This window comes from Mugil cephalus, chromosome 11, assembly GCF_022458985.1.
Source record: "Mugil cephalus isolate CIBA_MC_2020 chromosome 11, CIBA_Mcephalus_1.1, whole genome shotgun sequence".
NCBI classification, from domain to species: Eukaryota; Metazoa; Chordata; class Actinopteri; order Mugiliformes; family Mugilidae; genus Mugil; species Mugil cephalus.
In genome coordinates, this window is record NC_061780.1 from 25,911,022 (window position 1) to 25,930,991 (window position 19,970).

At 39.8% G+C, this 19,970-nt stretch overlaps 1 protein-coding gene across 3 annotated transcripts in view; it reads right to left on the bottom strand.

Annotated features, from left to right (window-relative positions):
• ntrk1 (neurotrophic tyrosine kinase, receptor, type 1) overlaps positions 1-18,219 on the bottom strand; it is a 41,471-nt gene extending 23,252 nt beyond the window's left edge. For all 3 annotated transcript variants that reach the window (XM_047597626.1, XM_047597625.1, XM_047597623.1), the window contains exons 1-6: positions 18,074-18,219; positions 11,873-12,135; positions 5,825-5,899; positions 5,675-5,746; positions 2,690-2,758; positions 1,811-1,965 (exon numbers count right to left, since the gene is read on the bottom strand). In XM_047597626.1, coding sequence (XP_047453582.1) covers positions 1,811-1,965; positions 2,690-2,758; positions 5,675-5,746; positions 5,825-5,899; positions 11,873-12,054 — 553 coding nt within the window. In that variant the 5' untranslated portion in view covers positions 12,055-12,135; positions 18,074-18,219. The remainder of the gene's footprint in view (positions 1-1,810; positions 1,966-2,689; positions 2,759-5,674; positions 5,747-5,824; positions 5,900-11,872; positions 12,136-18,073) is intronic.
• Between the last annotated feature and the right edge of the window lie 1,751 nt (positions 18,220-19,970).

Consider the following 19,970-nt stretch of genomic DNA (forward strand, 5'->3'; position numbering starts at 1 on the left):
GCCAATTTCTTCCCATCATTTGACTGCACCTGCTTTTTAGGCTTTCATGCACTGAAGAGGAACAGCTTATTATTAGATGTAGGATAGATCCAATGTTGGCTATACAACATGACACAGATTAAAAATGTCATGAAGGTTACACAGAAATATTTTCTGTTTCTATCTTAAAGAGTCATCGACGATTGTGCAAGAATATTAATTTTAAAAAGATTGCTGAGCAAAGGGTTTTCAAAGTTATACATCATGTGTGTTTAGTTTAGGTTAGTTTTATTTATTTATTATTTTGAACATTTTAAAGAAAAGAAATGCATCAAATGCATAGAATTGGAAAAAGAACCAAAAGACAGAAAATACTTCCAGTAAGTAGCTTATATTACTGGTTAATACGTCATTATTCAATGTTTTCTTCCTCCTCTGCTAAATAACATGATAATATTTAAAGTGCTTTACATACTTCTTCTTCCTTCCTATACCTTGTGAGAATCATCTCTTTACACCTCTTCCCAAATTGTGTACTCGGATGTGCACATGCTTTTGTGTGTTGTGCAAAAACAGCGAAGTTTAAAGTTTAAATTCCTTCTGTTTAAAAATTAGTTGGGACGTTATAAAATCCTGCTCAAACCTTCATGTGTCACATGAACCTTCCCCTCGTGCAGATAAGATCGAGTCTATCAGGCTCCTCTCCTGTGGAACCAGATCCCGGTTTGGGTTTAGGAGGCAGGTTCATCTTAAGACTTTTTTCCTTTTTATATATATATATATATATATATAAATAAAACTTTTAGTTAGAGCTGGACTCAGCCATCACTTAGTTATGCTGCTATGGGCCTATAGGCTGTGTGATGCACTGAGCTGCTCTAATCTGTTACCTAATGTCTTCTGTGTATCTGCATCATGACCAGTGCTTCCATATCTGACCTATTGTGCTGAGGTTTGGGTTAATACATATAAAACCACACTTCGGATGATATGCACCATGCAAAAGCTACAAGAACAGTGCATAAAGTGGGGTACCATGAGCACACCAATGCATTGTTCCTGAAATCAACGGCATTAAAGTTCAAAGATCTGTTGACTACAATATTGCACAAATTTTGTATAAATCTAGGCTTAATCTACTAGCAGGAAATATTAAAAAAAAAATGTTTTGGGATAGAGACGGAGGCTTCAACCTAAGAGGGAGAGGGAACTTAAAACAACCAAGTCTCTGTACTTCATGGAAAAGTATGTGTATAACAGGAGTGAAACTGTGGAATAATTTACCAGTGATTGTGAGTGAGAGTAAAAACTTGAATACAAAGGCACACTACACTATTCATATTTATAGTCGTTTAAAATTTTGAAAACCATACATCATTTTCATTCCACTTCACAATTATGTGCTACTTTTTGTTTGTCTAAAATCTTAACTAAATACATTCAAGTTTGTGACTGTAAGGTCACAAAATGTGAAAAAGTTCAAGGGTATGAATTCTTTTTCATGGCACTGTGTGCATGTATCTATCATGTTTTTCTATGACATGTAAATACTTTGCACATTTTGTACTTGTCAAGTTTTGTTTGTTTGATTTGAAGAAAAAGAAAAAGAGTATTTGACATTTATAAGTTACGCTTCATCCGAAACCCTCTTTGGTCACATATTCTTTCTTTCTTTTTTGTGCTATTGTGTGAAGATTTTTGATGCTGACCAAAATAAAATTCATTCATTCATTCATTCATTCAGATACAAACGAGTCATCTGGTGCACAGATATATGTCCCTGCAGTCAGTCTCCAAACATCCAGACACGGTGCGAAGGAATCAAACTCACTGCAGTTGTCTATGACCAGAGAGCTGAGGGGTAACTCCTTCCCGTCGGACCAGCAGAGCAGCATCTGACTGTCCAGGTCTCCGCGGTCATCGATCTGCCACTGCTGCAGCCAGTGGAGGTCGCACGAGCAAACCAGAGGGTTATCCCGTAAAACCCTGCGAAGACAAACGAAAGGAAAGCATCGTCCGCGGGTTCAGCTTCAAAGACAAAACACCTTCGACCAGCGTGGTTTGACTCGCTGCAACGCATAAACGAATGGAACCTGCTCCCTCCTTTTTAAAAGCTCCAATTTAGACGTCTAGAGATGTATGGAAAACTGACATAATGAAAATCCTTGAACAGCTTCACCTTCAGCTGGAAAATAACATTTCACAGCCTCTAATTTATTAAATTAAATTCTAAAAAAGAAAACCTTCCTGAAGTATAAGCAGCGGAGAGGTGAAGCTGCGTCGCTTGGAAAAGGCAAAAAAAAAAAAAAAAAAGTTGGACAAGAAAAGGAGAAGTTTGTATTTTTGATGCTTGTAAGTACGTCGACCTCTCAATTAACCTTGGCTGAATATAGAAAATAATACAGAGACGCAGCTTTAGAATGAGCGCCTTTATGTGTAGCATCTTTTTATTCTTTAATGACGTTGGATAAATGTGCAGAAGTGTCTGTTTTGGTTTTAGAGCCGAAAAACAAAGTCCGTCCTTGAAGTATTCAAACGTAGCTGCAGAACGTTAACCAAGCACCTCTGAAGACGGACGCCGTGATGGACGCGCTGAGGATGCAGTCAAACCTCAAACAACATGTTTTTAGTTAGATTATTTTCTTATTTCAAGCCACTCAGAGGAGTTTAAAAATGAGAAAAAAGAGAGAGGATCCTTATCGGGACTCACAGGTTGAGCAGAGGTAGAAAATGAAACACTCTCCAGCTGATGTGCTCCAGGAAGTTTGAAGCCAGGTTCCTAAAAATAAAAACCAAAGACACATGTTAGATTATCAACATTTATTCAAACTGATGGAGAGATTAAATAGGGACCCCTCCCTCCACCTACTCTACGTGTTCTATATTAAGCTCAGCCTCATGCTATTCATAAACATACATATTTATTATCCCTTATCCCTTTACTAAAGTAAGTTATATTCATGTTAATGTGTATTTACAGAAACTTAAATTTGTGGGGGGAAATTTTAAAAAATGTCCAGTCAACCAAAGGTTTCGTGACCCCAGTAGAAACGTGTTACCACCACATATACACGTTGTCTCTGTTTATATATATATTTTCCAATCTTGTCCACATTTTGCTCGGAGACGGACCAGATAAAAGCATCCAACAAAAACCAAACAACTGTCATCTTAAACGAAAAGAGGAAAAAAAAAAAAAAAAAAAAATCCCAGTAAATATGTTATTTTTGCAGCGTTGTAATCCGGAGCCGCTCTGCAGTTGAGTCACGCTGTGATTTGATTGCTCGCTCTCAGAACAACGTGTACCTGCTTTGAATTACACTCAGTGGAAAAAAAAACGTTAATGCACCCAAATGGCTTCTGATCAATTACCTTGGCAAGTATTTCACACCAACCAGGAGCCATGCTCACAGAACCCCCCCACTCCCCTACTCCCAGCCAGCCAGCCAGCCAGATAGCCAGCCAGCCAGCACACCTCTCAGTGTTTGGACTAATCGCCTAATGTGCCGAACACTAAGCAAACAGGAAGGACGCTGCTCGGCTACTGTACGCGGCAGGAAATCCTCCAAACAACTGCATTTAGGTAAAAAAGTTTCATATTTGTAGAAATTTGCAGTATATTATTCATTTTTCAATTTGCTACTAAAACTATGGTTGGTTTGTTATTTAAACTATATCATGCTATATCATGATAACACTTAAAACCCTTATTCTATTTATATCTGACTTGCATGGTCCTGCATGCCGCTGCAGCAGCTACATTTCCCCTCTGGGTTCAATAAAGTCTTAAAACAAGAGAGAAATGAATTATTATCATTTATTTTTTTTAATCACGCTGGTTTGATTGATCTGTTCGTTCAGAATGAAATGCATCTGAAGAACTACGGGATCGACTGTCATGGAATTTCTGTATCGACGTCCACGGTCCCCAGAGGACGAAAAGCATTCGCACGGGTGGTCCAGACAGACCTCTGAGTCTGAATGAACAGACGTTTCCACATATTCATGATGATCATTTTCATCCAGGTTAAAATTTTAATTTCTTCGATCCGACCTCTGCAAAACCAATGTTTGCATGTGTGTTTTCTGCAGTGCTTCTATCTCTGGGGTTTTCATCGTCCTGATTGTTGCTGATGAACTCTGACTGGGATCAAATGAGATGTCCTCGCTCTTGTTTACACTTTTTAAAGGAATTAAAAGCGTGCGTTGGTCCTATGTCCGATATTGTGTCTGTCAGGCTATCATAATAATACTATGACAGAATGCTACGTATCCTTCAGCCAATCCTCTCAGGCCACTTGAATATCACCACAGTGGATTTAAAATGATCCTCGGTCTTGCGAGGAACCCCGGCTGTAAATAAGCCTCCCTCAGAAGATGACAGAAAGCCACACTGGGGAGCGAGCGCATGGAAACCAATACATAATCACTCTGACAGGGCCAAGGGTTCAATTATTTGTTTTCCTTGCTCCCAAAAGTTCATGTCAGATGGGTTAGCCATTGGGGCTTATCCATTACCAGCTCGATTCCTCCACGGGGTCCGCGGAGGGGGGGTGGAGGGGCAGGTGGGGGAGCAGAGCCGGGAATAGAAGCTCATTCTCCGTTAGCCGTGGCTACAAAACACATCTGAGGTCCAGGAGGTTTGTTATAAGAAAACAGGAGCAAAAAAGGAAAGTGGTTCAAGCTGACGTAGCCCGGTTACAGTCAGTCACTCTTAATCTCAGAAATACATCTGTCACATAGAAACCCCCTCCACCTCCACCTCCACCCCCACCCGTCCTCTCCCTCCATAGTGAAATATTGATTAAGTGATAATGGACCCTTAGTGGAGTGTATTTATTATGCATCAGTTGTCGATAATCCGCCAAAGTGAGCGAGTAAAAGGTGACTGGTGGATGTCTTCTCCAATTTCTTGAGCTCACCCTGCCTCACCACCACCACCACCACCACCACCACCACCACCACCACCAGCCCCGGGCCCTGAAACCCGTCTGTCTTTCAGATAAACAACGCTGGACATGCTGCACGCTGCTCGGTAAAACGATGAGGACGAGATGCTGGCGATAAGGGTCAGCTGCTGATGAATAGACAGATTTAATGGTTTATTGTGGTATTATTTATTGCTGGGAACAGACTGTGCAGGTCAAACTGCACCGTTGCATCATTTCAAGGAATTGAATTGATGCAACTGAAAAACAAATGCAGAAAGTTTCCAGACTTGGAAAAGAAAATTGATAAATTTTAGGGCCGTAAATACATTTCACTCTCACTTTTAATTCATATTGCAGGTAATTTTCCACTAATTCAGAGGTCTTCAATGCTTTTCAGGCCAAACTAGTATTATTATTTTACATTCAGTATTATTTAAATTTAAATTTGTGTGGGGAAATGAATAAAAAATATGTAATCAATCAAAGCCCCCTGCAGTACCTCTGCTGACCCCATGTTGAAAACCTATGCACTAATTCATTCATGCAGCATTTACTCAAACTCGTGTCCAGAGCTCTGATTGGTTCAAAAAGCTACTGCTGTCACATATAAACCACCCAGAGGAATGATGAAGGGTTAACCGTGAGAGATGCGAGGACGCAGTTGTCTGACGTGAGCGGTATTTAAGAGCCGAGTGACTGACAGCGACAAACAGGTTGATTCCCACACGGGTTAAAACGCGACACGTGGAGGCGGCGACACTTACACATACTGCAGCTTCGGGTTGTTCTGGAAGGCGTTGGCAGAGATGAACCTCAGCTTACACATGGTCACCGTGCTGGAGAGGACCCACGCAAAATATTCAGACAAAATATTCACTGTGAACTGGATATATGTGAGGTGAACCGTGACTTACAGGTTCTTCAGCTCTCTGTAATAAGCCAGGTCAACTTCTGTTATGTTCTCCAGGCCGGCTTGGTTTTCTATGTATCTGGTTAATGAAATAAGGCAAAGAGAGAGTTAGATGAAGTCAAATCCATGAATTTGTGCACAACATTTAATGTCCCTTCTTCCCAACTCACACACAAATATTCTGTCATCTTCATAAAGTACTTTTTGCTATGCAGAAGTACCATGCATGTATAAAGAGAGCTGCAGACAGTTTATTCCAGTGGTCACTCACTGTATTGCAATGAGAAAATCCACATCAGACCAAAAAGCATTTTAAATGTCATCTTTGTAGAATGTTCCCAGTGCCTATAAAAGCTCTATATTATCACGTGATAAAGGCTGTAGCTCAGAGCTAAAGAGTATTTAACCATCAATAGTTCATGCTAAACAGATAAAAAGACAACAAGAACATACAGAAGTGTGCAGTAGACGTTTGGGTGCACAAAGAGAGCTGCAGACAATGTGTTCCAGTGGACACTCGACGTATTGCAATGAGAAAATTCATATGAGCCCAACTTTAAAATCTGTTAAATTGTTAAAATCCAGCTGCAAAATGTGTAAACACACAAGACAAAGGAATACATTTCTTGACTAAGAACGTACAAAAGAGTCAAGAAGGGGGACTTTGTGTTTGTTATATTGGGAGCATTCGTCCGATTATTAAAAAGAAATATAAGAAAAATGGTTGTTTTATGCTCAATATAAAAATAAACAGAGAACAGACACAGCTCACTATGAAAATGTTCACTGTGGAAGCAGCAGAACCGGCTGCATTTAATCACCTGTGTAACCTCGGAGCCAATACTCAGCGGCTAATTACTTAAACCATTAACCCGTCATTATTCACAACGGGAAGAAACAATAGGGGGAAAAAAAAAATGGGATGGGAGAACCGTTGGGAATCGAAAGCCGTAATGATGTGCATAAAAGGAGGTTAACGTTCAAACCCCGGCGCCGGCAGACACACAGTCTGGCGTCTGACCTCGCTGACATCCATCGAACAAACTAACAGCAGATAACAAACCGAGCGGCGATGTCCAGGGACCCACTGTGCTCAATCAGAACTTCATCTCCTGCTCAGGTGGGGGAAAAAAAAGCAAGTCTTAAGAGAGGCTGTGCAGACGAGGCTGATGGGAAATTCTTCTCATTGAGTAATTTTCCACTTTTTCCAGACGCAGCTCACCTCAGAATAACTAGTGAGCTGTAGATCAATGTAGCACTCAAGCGCAAGGACGCCCGACTCTTTTCATGAGATGTTTGAATAGGTGGCTTCATCCGAGCTTCCAAGGATCTCGCTGGAGCACCGTCCACCTCATTCTCCACCCTTCCCTCTCCACCTCCCTCCATCCCCCTCGTGTCCTATATATGGACGCCGCCAGGAGGACGCTCTTTATTGTGCTTTATTTTACAAGGATTGAGACACTGAAGGATTTTTATCGGGGTGAATATTCCTTCAGCCTTCTCCTAAACTATGCTTGGGGAACGGTACAACAAATCAAATAACCAAGTAAAAAGATATTATATAAATAATGTTATTTTCAGTAGAGTGCCTTCTTTAGACACAATGGATCTTTTATTTTAATTTATTTTATTTTTTAAATGGCCTTAAAAATAAAAAATAAAAAATAAAAACTCGTCTCGCAAACAAGGTCGATGAACTTTGTGTTCAAGCTATCAGGTTAAATTCAATCAAACAAACATTTTTTCTTCAAAACGGTTTAATTTTTTATTTAGTTTGTGTACTCCTACAATGTTTTAGGATCAAAATCGATGCAGGAGAAGGAGGTGTCATCATGCTAGCAGTGGCTAAAGTGGCTAATCATTAGCCCCAAGCAGCATCGAACCTCAAGCGAGCTCCTGATGTCCTGAGGTGAGTTCCTTCTCTTTAACTCCACACAGTCAGATTTCTTTTTTTTTCTTTTTGCATTGCTAGTAAGTGCAGGTACTATTTATATATCGTTATATGACGTTATTGTCTATGCAGAAATAATATGGGTGCATTAATCCTTTTGTTTGTGTTGATGCCGTGGGATTTGCAACTGTGATTTCCATTATTTATTTCTTTAAGCGGTTCTTCATTAAAGATTTCCTAATTTAGGGAATTTTAACTGACATTTTATACTAGAAGGTAAAAGAAAAATAATTCGATTAACAATGTATTATACTTCGAGAAGTATGAGAAGTATTTTTAATTCGGTTTATTATATCAGGTGAAATTTACCTAATGTTAGTGATGGTCTTACTAATTATACCTCAGTGGTCTAGGGTTTATATTGAGCTGCTGCCAATTTGCCCAAGTGTTCACTTGTGGTATTGAAAGTAGTTCTTTCTTCTTTCTATAGTGAATCTGTGATAACCGGACATAGCACAAAGGAGCATCTGCTCATGATTCAAGTGACTTTGCTCTATCTTTGAGTTGTCTTCTGCTAAATCTCTAAACAGACTTTAAATGTGTGAAGAACGTCTCCAGACATGTTTTAAGACAACGTTTTTCAGGCCCAGGACCCCAAACTGATGGAGAGATTAAGAAGGTACCCCTTTCCTATTTATAAATATACATTATTATCATCATTTTACATTCAATAATAAGTTATTCAAATAATTCAGGTTCAAGTATTCTTTTTTTTTTTTTTTTTTAATTCACCTGGGGACTGAACAAGCTCTTTAAATTTGCAATGGGGAAAAATAAAAAATATATAAAAAATGTCAAATGAACCAAATATTCTGCGACCCCCTGCAGTACCTCCATGGACCCCCTAGGGGTCACGGACCCAATGTTGAAGACCTACATTTTAAGACATGTAATAAAAATGATCTGCTTTGAATATTATTATTTTTCTCAGCTTTTCGCCACAGAAACTCTCTTTCTGCTCTAAATATCGATCCTTAGAGGTTTGACATCACACTTGAGTACATTTCAAACTGGATCATCATTGGCTTCTCTCACATTTAATATGTTTTAAAGTCAGAATTTTCCTTTGCCCTCCCGCTAATAAACCTGACAAAGCGTCTTCAGCTATTAAAACTCTGCACAGCGAAGCTCAAATGATAAAGAGAGGTAAAAAAGAAGAAAGACATATTTTAGTGGAAAATATAAATATAAATAAAATGCTGGGTGAACAGGTCCTAATCAGGTCCTTGTCTAATGCATCAGACCGGCATTTAAACAACAACCAGGTGGATAATAGTTCATCTTTTTAATCCCGTATGTAATGTTTGCACTACTTCTGGTGCAGTTAGATGGCGCTAACCCTGAAATGGTTCCTCTACCGGCTCAGTTTACCTCCTTCTTCTTCTTTCTTGGACGTTTTTGTTCAAGGGTCAAACGCCAGCACAGCGGTGGTGTAGTATGCACATATGCGTTGTCCAGTTAAAGTCCAATTAAGGCATATACATGCCGGAGAAAATCGATTTCCAGTGACATTATCTGAGTGTCCTAATTGGATAAGGAGAACTCTGATTTTAGTCCGAGTATCGTGTTTACACGCACTTAGTTGTCCAGTTAAAGTCGGATTAAGGCAGTAATTTGTTTTTTTAAACATACTAATTGAAATTTAGGAAAACTGAGCAGATTCTTGACTGGTTTCTAGAAGGTCACGTGACCCTGTTGCTCTCATCATGCTGCATGAGATAATTTAATTGAAAACAACTTTAAAAGCTGTTTTCTATATGAAATAAAAAGTAAGCGTCTCATTGCAGCAAACCTTCCACACGCATACAGGAGTCAGGTCTTTGAGACAAACTGAAGTCAAAAGCAGTAGTGGTGGTGATAGGAAAGGAAAAATAAAAAGAAAAGAAGATACAAGTGCAGCTTTGTTCTTCCTTACTTCCTCAGTGGCTAATTTACGGGTGTGAAAGCAAAGAGATAAGCGCTTCACACAGAAGGACACAGGAAGGAAGATGCCTCTGAGTTAATGGTGTCGTTGCAAGCCAAGGCCTAACCAGGTAACCTGCACACACACGCACCTTCCAACACCGAGCTGATTCATAAAAATAAAGGTTTCAGGAGGTTTCCTTTTATATACATATAGATATATATATATATATATTGCTGCTGTTTGAACTCTGGTTTTAATGTGTGATAATGCTTCATACTGCATAACCTAATATTATGGTTATAGATTTAACGAGTGCCAAAAAACATACCTGCAGTCATTTCGACTCGATGACAGCCTCTTTGAACATGTGCCATTGTTTCAGCAGCTCTCTGTTGGTCAGCTGCTGCACACAAACCTTTTTTTATTCATGTCTGATTGACCCACACAGCAATAATGTGATTACGGGGCAGGTGGGCCCAGGATCACCCATCGCCCCTACTTATTGGATTGAGCCAAGTGGGCTGTATATCATCTATTGTTCCCGGGGCGGGGGCATTGACTGGCAATTCACAAAATTGAATTTATAACTCGGCTTATGATGAATTTCGGCCCCTGTTCCACGGTTAATGGCCCCTTGTTTGTTTCCGTGTGTGTCGGCTGCGTTCGCTCGCGCTGCCGATACGGTGGAGCGTTGCTGTTTGCTGGCATGTCGAGCTCCACGGTAAACAGGCGGCCGCTCGCTTATTGATTGGACGTTTCAGGGAGAATGTCAAGCCTCACCCTGAGCTCCGCAAAAGCATGTTTGGCTGCAGATACGAGGAAATACCTCTGAGGTAAAAGACAGAGAAAGAGCGGAAGGAGAGGGAAAAGGCAGAGGGGGGGAAGAATGGAGTGTAGGTGAATAGAGGTAGAAAGTGGCAGCAAATTGACTTGCTCCACCGAAATAGCGTTTCACAAATGTAGTTCCTTCTTAACAAGTGCTAATTGCTCGGAGCCGAGGACGGGAACAAAGAGAGAACAGCGTGGCGGTGCAGAGAGTGACATTTAGTTTTCCATGCAGGAGCTGATGGTGGGTTGCATAATAATACAGCAGCCCCCTTTAAATCACAGGTGGTCAGTTTCCACTTCTTTTTCACAGCAAAGTTTTTAAAAAGCCAACGTTAAATAACAGTCATCTGCCGCAGACGCCAAAGCTGCAGCTGAGCCAGGTCCACGGGAGACGTGCCTCCAGCTTTCTTCACACCTTCTCCCGAGGACTACCTCCCCATCGGCTCTGAAGAACTTCCTACATCGGACTAAACTCCTGAGCCACGGAGCACAAGCGCTCGTCGTCCATCTTCTGTTTCACCGCGCTGAGCACCAGGTGAATCAGAGAGAAGGAATCAGGTCAGATCAACCTCAGTGGCTCGGGCAGGTCAAGAGATTCTTCATCAGGGATGGAATTTAAAAAAAAATACTTCCATGTTTACTGGACGTCGCTGCACCATGCACGAAGATTTGCCAGATTTGTTAGTCTTACGAAATATGAGGTGGCTCATAAAAATCTCCCTCCACCACAAAAGTGCTTCTTCCATACCAAAAAGAAGCCGTCAGAAATTCACGTGTTCTTGTCTGAATCGAGTGCTTTATCGATTCTCAATAACCAAAGTGTCTGAAGTACTGCTGCCAAGTTGACGCGTCTCAGGTAGCGGCAGAATAACTTTACACCAGGCCGAGATTTGGCAAAACACTGAGAACAAACTCTGCACTTGATACACAACAAATTAACTTTGCAAGACTTCACTTACTGCGAACCTGAGCGACTCAAGATAGAAAGTACCACCAGTGCTTCGGTGCAATGTAGACATCAACGTTAACTTAACAACACTTTGCTCGCGACCAATATTTACAGAAAAAAACTTATCAAAAAGTCAACTTTAAAATATGTAAAAAGCTTTGAACCGTGTGGAGAAAAGCACTAACTTTGGAAGAAGCGGTAACTTCTGTCTTTCATCCAACTAAGAAATCACAAATAAATCCATATTCTAACATTTAAATTCACATCAGTAGTTAGAGTTGACCTGATTTCCACCAAAACCAAAACCAGCGACACAGTTTAAGCAGATTTAACTCAGGCTGAAGAGAGAAAAATCCACAAACCACCAACATGGTCAGAGGAGCGTGCAGAACCAGAGCAGGTGACTTTTCATACTCACATCTCCGTCACGTTCTCGCTCTCCTGCGGCACCAGCGGAGGGATGCTGCTTATGCCGTTGGGCTCCAGGCACTGCACCATGGCGAAAGAGCACCGGCAAACCGACGGGCATCCTCCCAGGGTGGGGGCCGGCGTCAGGCTCAGCAGGGCCAGAAGCGCCAGGGCCTGGGGTGCCACTGCCATCTCAAAGGTGGTTTTTCTTTTTGTTGTTGTTGTTGTTGTTGGCAGCTGGAGCTGGATCTAGTTAGTGTCTGTGTGATTCACCTAATGAAGAGAAAACAAAAGTGTGGCAGAGGGCTTTCACACACACACACTCCTATCTGGGCTCTGTGGCGGGGTTGGGATCCCAGCTGGTCAGGGTCTGGTGCTGAGCCACAACTGTACTGAGCAGCAGGAGGGGCAGGCAGGCAGGCGAAGCAGGCGAGGGGCCCCTGGGGACACGGTAGTAGTAGTGGGCTGCCGCCTCTCCTCTCTATTCCTCCCTCTCTCTTCCTCTCCTCCACCGTGAAGGGAGGAGCAACACAACATGGGCCAGAGTCACCAGACACCTCCGAGAGCAAGAGAGGCGAGAGGGAGGGGTTGGAGGTGAAGGGTGTGTGTGTGCTGTTGATGAGGATGATGAGCGGAGGAGGAGGAGGAGGAGGAGGAGGAGGAGGAGGAGGAGGAGGAGAGGTCTGGTGTCCCATGAAGAAGTCATCAGGGCTGGTGGCGCACACAGTAACACAACAACAACAACAACAACACAGTGGACGTCCTGGGAGGATCGACTGTCGCGCGGTTCGGGATTTTTAAGATTTAGGGATGAATTTAACGGGGTTCACAAGACTTCATATACATTTAATCCATCCTAATCGTGAACGCTCACGTTTAATTGGTCCGAACAAACGAAAACGTTTTAAAGTTTTACTTCTCCTCAGGTTGAACTTTATAAATACAGAGACTGTATTGTGTTGTGTAACTGTTGAAGTGTTTTTAAAGGAAGTGCAGAGGTGTGTTAGGGGGAATTTAATCTTTAGTTTAAGCTCTATACAGCACACGTGTGGTGCAGTTACAGTAAAGCAAAAATGAAAAAGCTTCAGGTGGCGTATAATGATGCTTTCAGGATACTGATTAAACTTCCAAGGTGTACAAGTGCAAGACCAATGCTTTATACTTTCCATGCAGTGCGGTGAATTTTATGTTCAGATGTATTTGCAGATTATCTGACTCTGATAAGAAAGTTATCCAGGTCTTGGTTGATTCATATTTTGCCAAATTCCTGCAACAAAATAAGTTTAAATGAAATAAAATAAAATAAAGAACAGATCCTCACATTTCCTCCAACAGTTTTTTTTATATTATATTATATCCAAATTATATTTCAGACTGTTTTTGAGGAAGGACCGAGTGATGACATCTGTACCTATCAACGTAAAAACACAAAGTCTCATTCCTGGAAACAATTCTGCTGAAAAAGTATGACTGGATTCTCAACCATCCGTCATACGAAGATTATTATGGTAACAGCAACCCTCGATGTGGTCGTAAAGTGGTGAATCATTAGATTTTCTGGGAATGCCAAAGAATACAGATTTATTGGAAAGAGACACAGAATTCAATACAAACCATCTTCCGTGAGCAGAGACCATTGGTTTCCAAAATCACATGAAAGTCCTGCTCACATGGGTCTAGATTAACCTGGTCGTCTTTTAATCCGTCTTATAAACCAAAGTCAAGATATCGCCACATAGGATGAAGATCAGCTCGAAGAATAAAATCCTGATGAGATGCGTGACATGTGTGCCTGTATTTTGATGTGTTGGATTTTATTTAGTGATCCATTAATGTGTCCATCGTATCAGTGAAGGTGGCGCTGATGTCAGAAAGTAATAAAAGGTTTAATGTTAATTCGGACTCTTAGTAGAATGGAAGTGGAAAGTAGCAGAGAAGTTACATCCAAGGATAAAAGGCCGGATCTACTGGAGGTTTGCATGTTTAAAAACGTGTCCAGACTCATTGCGTGTGCAAAAAAAAACATACAAACTGATTTACTAACAGCACGCACTAAGGGTTGCTTCTTTCAAAGGTCTGTTTTCCTCAATTAATGCACACACATGGCAGCTGTTATTGTATTGAGGAGGAATTCATGCAACTTCATTTTGCAACTTAAGATTTCCCCATGAAACACATTCTGTTTTTACTCTGTAATCAGTGTTGGGCAATTTATTTCATATTACAAGTTACTTGCATTTGAAAGCAATAGGTTTCTGTACAATATTACCTCCTGTGCAGAGTAATAAGTAATAAGTAATAAATCAGAGTAATTTTATTACTTTTTAGTTACTTTCACCAAAATAAATATTTACGACAAGGCATTACAAAATGAAGGTGCGCAATATTTTGTCATGGTGAATAGTCCTTTTATTTTTTCACTTGTATTCTTTTAAACCATTACAAGTATATGAACTATAATTTATATTGCATTGTTTTAGAAGTTGTCTCCGTGAATGATTTTTCCTCTAGACAATGAGAAACAAATCTCTAGTGACTCATAACTTTATATATTTCTATCCATATTTTTTCTTAGTTGGTGCTTTGTTCATTATCACCCACAGTCTCATTTATGAGTATTGTAAACCAAGGAGATGTGTTATTGTTACTGTTAAAGTATTCTGACATGATGTGACAATAACAACCATGAAAATCCCTCTGCAAACACAACTGACTTAACACATTTTAATCATTAAATCACCTCTAACACGACCTGTAGTGTCTCATCTTAAATGAACTATCTGTGGAAATGTGTTTATACCTTAACAAAGGGACTATAATATCATTAGAGATGTGTTTTTACCTTGTTTTTACCTCCTGGGTCAAACATCTTCATCTCTGGTCTGAAGAAATACAACTTTGGTTGTTTAGATTTGCTCGCGCCGTCATCTTCCGTCTGTTTGCTAGCAACAGGTCGTTTAGCCTCTAACTCCAGGTGTTTCTTCAGGTAACTTGTAGTATTTTTAGCCGTAGATAGTTCCCTCGGCCTCTAACCAGCACATAAAGTGCACCTTGCTGTGAGGTTCTTATCCGTTGCTGTGGGAAATTTAAAATAGGCTGGTGCGAGTGTAACCGCTTAGAAAACATTAAATCGGTTGTTGCCATCTCGCCGACTTGTTCTTCTTCTGTTGATTTAAAACCGTCTTCTTCTTCTTCTTCTGTTGATTTAAAACCGTCTTCTTCTTCTTCTTCTTCTTCTGTTGATTCAAAACCTTCGTTTTTTTCTTCTTCTTCTTCTTCTTCTGTTAATTTAAAACCGTCTTCTTCTTCTTCTTCATTTACGGCTGTTGTGTTGTATTTTCGAAACCTCCGCCTGTAATACTATTACCAACGTAAAGTTAGTAACGCGTTATATTACCCCGTTACTGCCTCAACGTAACATATTACGGTAACGCGTTACAAAAGTACCAAGACTGTCTGTCTTTCTTTTTCTTTTTCTTTTTTTGCTCTAACTCCGTAATGTGTTTATTTGCCTCTTCAGCTGAAACCTTCCATGTAACGGCACCAAATGTCATATTGCGCTTACAGTCTCAACGGTGAAAACTAGTAGTGAACGCAAAACCCACATTTACATATGGCTGTGTGCACAGGCTGTCATTTGCACAATCACATGCAAACTGCAGATTGAGCCCACATGCGAAATTCTAGATTGTGCACGTAAATTAGTACACAATCTATGGATCCTGCTCAAAGTCGGTGAATTTTAGTAAAAATGTGCTTGTCCCGTGTAAAATGGGTGAATATATGATAGTTCACCATTTGCCTGATGATAAATAAAGCAGTTGTTTCATTCAAAACATGAGCACATCACTCCAGTTCTGGCCTCTGCACTGACTTCCTGTTCACTTAAGGGTTGATGTTAAGATTTTAATACTTGTTTTTAAGATCTTAAAGGGTCTGGCTCCTCACTACCTAGCCGAATGAATCCTTCTTCACACTCCAACTAGAACACTGAGGTCTTCCACCGACGTGTTTCTCCTTAAAGTCAAAAAAGTCCAGGCTCAAAACTTAAGGGGGCCGAGCCTCAGCTGTGGTTGAAATTATGGAACCTGTCACCAGAGAGTATCAGATCCACCCAGACATTAAACACATTTCTAATCTTTGGATTCTTTTCTTGGTCTCAGTCCACTGTATACTTTACTGATTGTGCTTTTATCTTGTATTTTTATTTGTGTAGTTACATGCGTTCTCTATTTTTGCTCTTGCACTTGTTCAGCAGTTTGGTCGACGTCTGTTGTTTTAAATGTGCTTCATAAATAAACTTGACCCTTGACCTCTAGACTCCATGTTTATTTCTTAGATTATTACAATAACATGCACATAGAATAGTTTTACTTAGTTTAAATCCACCGTTTGTTTTTTCCAAGTTCTTTTAGTACATATGATACTTTGGGTCAAAATCTGATATTTCTTCATTTCCCATCTGGAAACAGTCAGTGTGATGACATCTCCAGGTAAAACTTACTAAAATTGGTTGAATTTAGTCAAACCTCTAAGACCTGATTTGGTTAAGACATTGAATTAAAGGAAAAACTTTATGGTCTGTGTGTTTTTACTTTTGTCATAAGTCCATAAGAACAAAAGTTTCATACAGTAGATGTGTATGAATATGGACACAACGCAAGCGTGTCATGTTCACCATGTACTTGAAAATAGTTTTTCTTGCACTGCCTTTGAAAAATTATATATTTTATTTTCAAATCCAATCCTTTTATTCCATAGTTTAAAACGAAAAGAGAAACTGATCATCTGCCTACATCTGGAATTTGCAGCCGTCGCCACATCCCAGATGTTTCGTATGTTTCTCCAGATTCACAAGATAAATACGCTGCAGAGTCTGTGTTTCATTTAGACCAACAGAAGTTTTTAAATTTACTTTATTTATTTATTTCAAACATTCAAAAATGAAAAGAAATAATCACTGACTGATGGAAATAACTTCTTATTCACCTACAAAAACTTCATATTTCAGTTCTCTTTCTGGTTTCTGGTTTCATATATTAAAGGATGAAATTAAATGAGTTTAAATTGAAAATCAAATAAACTCTCATTTCTTTCTTTTTCATTTTAAAGTCTTAAATCAAACTTGAAACAACAAAAAAGTGCAGGGACTGTTTAAGGTAGAGTAAACTCTACATGCCACCAGTGGCAGAGTGTCCTATAATCTCTATAATCCTATAACTGCTGCCATTAACCAGCTGCGCAGACATTCTGTCCATCTCATATATGATCTTTACATGTGCAGAGCCAGCTCCCACCCAAGGGACTTATACTGTGCCCCACCCCCATTTCTCTTAAGTCGCTCTGCACATGAGTAAGGTCAGAGTGTCCCGACCACAATTACTGGCCATGAGCTGAATAGCCATTTTTGCTGCTGTCATCAGGATTATCTGGTGGCTTAATTACTCTTCCTTTTTACGCCCCCTTTTCCTTGGTCCTGGCTCAGCAAATCGTGCAAAAGTTCAAGACACTTATTCACAGGAAAAGTGTCTGGGAGCTCAGGCGCACCAGTCCGAAGATTTAAAAAAGCGAACGTGCAAAACGCAAAACAAATACTCGCAAATGAGACCATGCGGGCCAGGCTGCAATGTGCATTATTTATAAGAATATTTATGCTCTCGTAACCACTTCCCAGAATTTCCAGGCTTTCTTTGGTAGTTTACTGCACATGCTATGTGTGCTTACAGAGCATGTGAAGTGTTTTCATTTTAAATTTATGAGTCTGTACATTATATGTACTGCACACAACTCCTCCCGCATCATTATAGTGTTGCACACTCGCTCGTATTTGCAGAAAGTGTAGCATAAACAAACGACATTTTATGAACACTCGGAACATGCTATTTCAGACATTAGTGCAGATATTAACTAAATAATCTCTGTATTTTTAACATACCCCGTAAAATACATCAACATCTACTGTCAGTGTTAAATATAGGCCTCCAAATGGAGAAGGCTGCACAGCAGAAGAAGAATTAGGCTAAAAAAATAAAAAAAAGGACTGAATCACAAACCCACAGGAGAAAAGAAGAATATGCAAAGAGCTGAAGGATCAACCTCAAAACAGAGGACATATATACAATCAGGTGGGTTTTTTAATTGCATTTGACTGGAAAACTTAGCAACAATAAGACAAACAGTGTAATGATGTAAAGATGAAGACAGAGCTTACTTTTCTGACGCACACTACAGGTCTAAAGTTTTAGACCATCATCAGTTTCCTCTGGTATAGTTGGTCAGAGTTTCATCCTACAGCAAAATAATGACCCAAAACTTTAGTCCAAGCTCTACCAGAACTACCTCAGGACAAAAACAAGATAGAAAGCATGAAAACATGGAGTGGACCATGGCCCAGTCTCTAGACTTTAACCCTGTGGAGCTGGTTTGTGATGAACTGGACAGAAGAGTGAAAGCAAAGCTTGATTTCCATTTTAGGAAGAAAGAATGTGATGAGTCCAAAGTTTAGATTAGGTTTTGGGTTATATATTGATTCTATGATTATTTATTTTTTTAACTTCAGTTGTTTGTTTGGTCTGTGCTTTCATTTCAGAGTGAAATGACACATTAAAGCGCACACATTTAAATAAACTTTGCGCTGTCTGGAGTGTCAACAAGGTCCTAGATAAGGGATTGCACAATTCTTCTGCTATAAAACCAAGGTCACTTTTTTTTTTTTGTGCCCCTCATCCGTACAGATAAGCGTAATGCAGTGTCCGGGGAGTTTGTGTTGCAGATCCCTTTGGTTGCACAATTATTTTTGCACAACTCCCACAGCCGTGAAGCCTCATCTTTTCTCAAGATATGAGTGTGGTAAAATTGTGATTTCATTACGTTTCAAACAATACAGAGACAAATATACCACCTCGCGCATTTAGCCTTACAACAAACCTGAGACATTTCGCTGCCCAGTAGATCTTTGTTGGAGCATAATCAGTTCTCAATGGAGCTAGTTTCCCCTCCTAAAGGTTTGTGGACAGAGGAAGTTTGAACTTTTTGGATGCCATTGTTAAATCCTGACAATACTAAAATATAGGGCTTAAAATGATAACATCTTTAATTCTACATGGTGTAAAAGATCCAAACAAATGTCATGAAATGTTAACTTCAGCACACAGAGGCAAAACATTCATATTAAGTTGTATTTTCAGTCTTAATACAGTGACACATCTGTGTCTATTAACCCTCAGGCATGTGTTAAATTCAATACCCTCTTTTAACCTCAGTGGACAAAAATGTCCACGTCAAAAAGCCTCAAAAATTCAATCATTTTGAGGAATTTTAACCTTTTCAATGCCAGTTTGATTGCTTGAAGTCACGTCTTAAACACCTCATGAAAGCCTGCAAACATTTTATTCATTGGCCCTATAAAGGGGGAAATTTACAGGGCTGAATTTTAGTGTTGAACACTAAAAATGACAAATTTGACCATTTTTCTCATGAATCAAACCCTAACACTGAATGCATGAACGATTTTACTGTGTCATGGCTGAGAGATAAAAAAAATGTAGTTATAATGGAAGTCAATGGGACATTTTTGTCCACTGAGGCTACAAGAGAGTAGTAAATTGTAAATCTGATGCTACACAAAAACTAATAAGTCAGTATTTTAGATAATCTTGGTCATATCTAAGAAAAACAATAATGACTTCAAGTAATCAGACAGAATTTTGTAAAGTGCTAAAGTGGTTTAAGAGATTTATGCAGAAAAAAACAGTTTTTATATCAGTTTTGTATTTTCATGCACAATTTTAAGGTCACAGGAGGGAAGTATTTTGTTGTCACAGTGTTCTGTTGACCTCATAGAATTATTAGTTATGTGCAGACTTACAAAACAATGTGCCATATGCACCAACAAAGCCAAAGTGAAGAGGAAAACTTTGCCCAAATGGACAAAAATGTCCCTGAGGTTGCTTTAAGGTTAAGAGCTAAGGGACAGGAAATACTGCAAACGTTCTGATCTGTGTTTGCTCTATTCAAGTCCTGTTGGTTTTTTTTTTTTTACCACAGTGACGCAGTCTGTCTCACATCCAAACGAGAGCTGAGTGCAGGAAGAATAAATGTAGCCACCG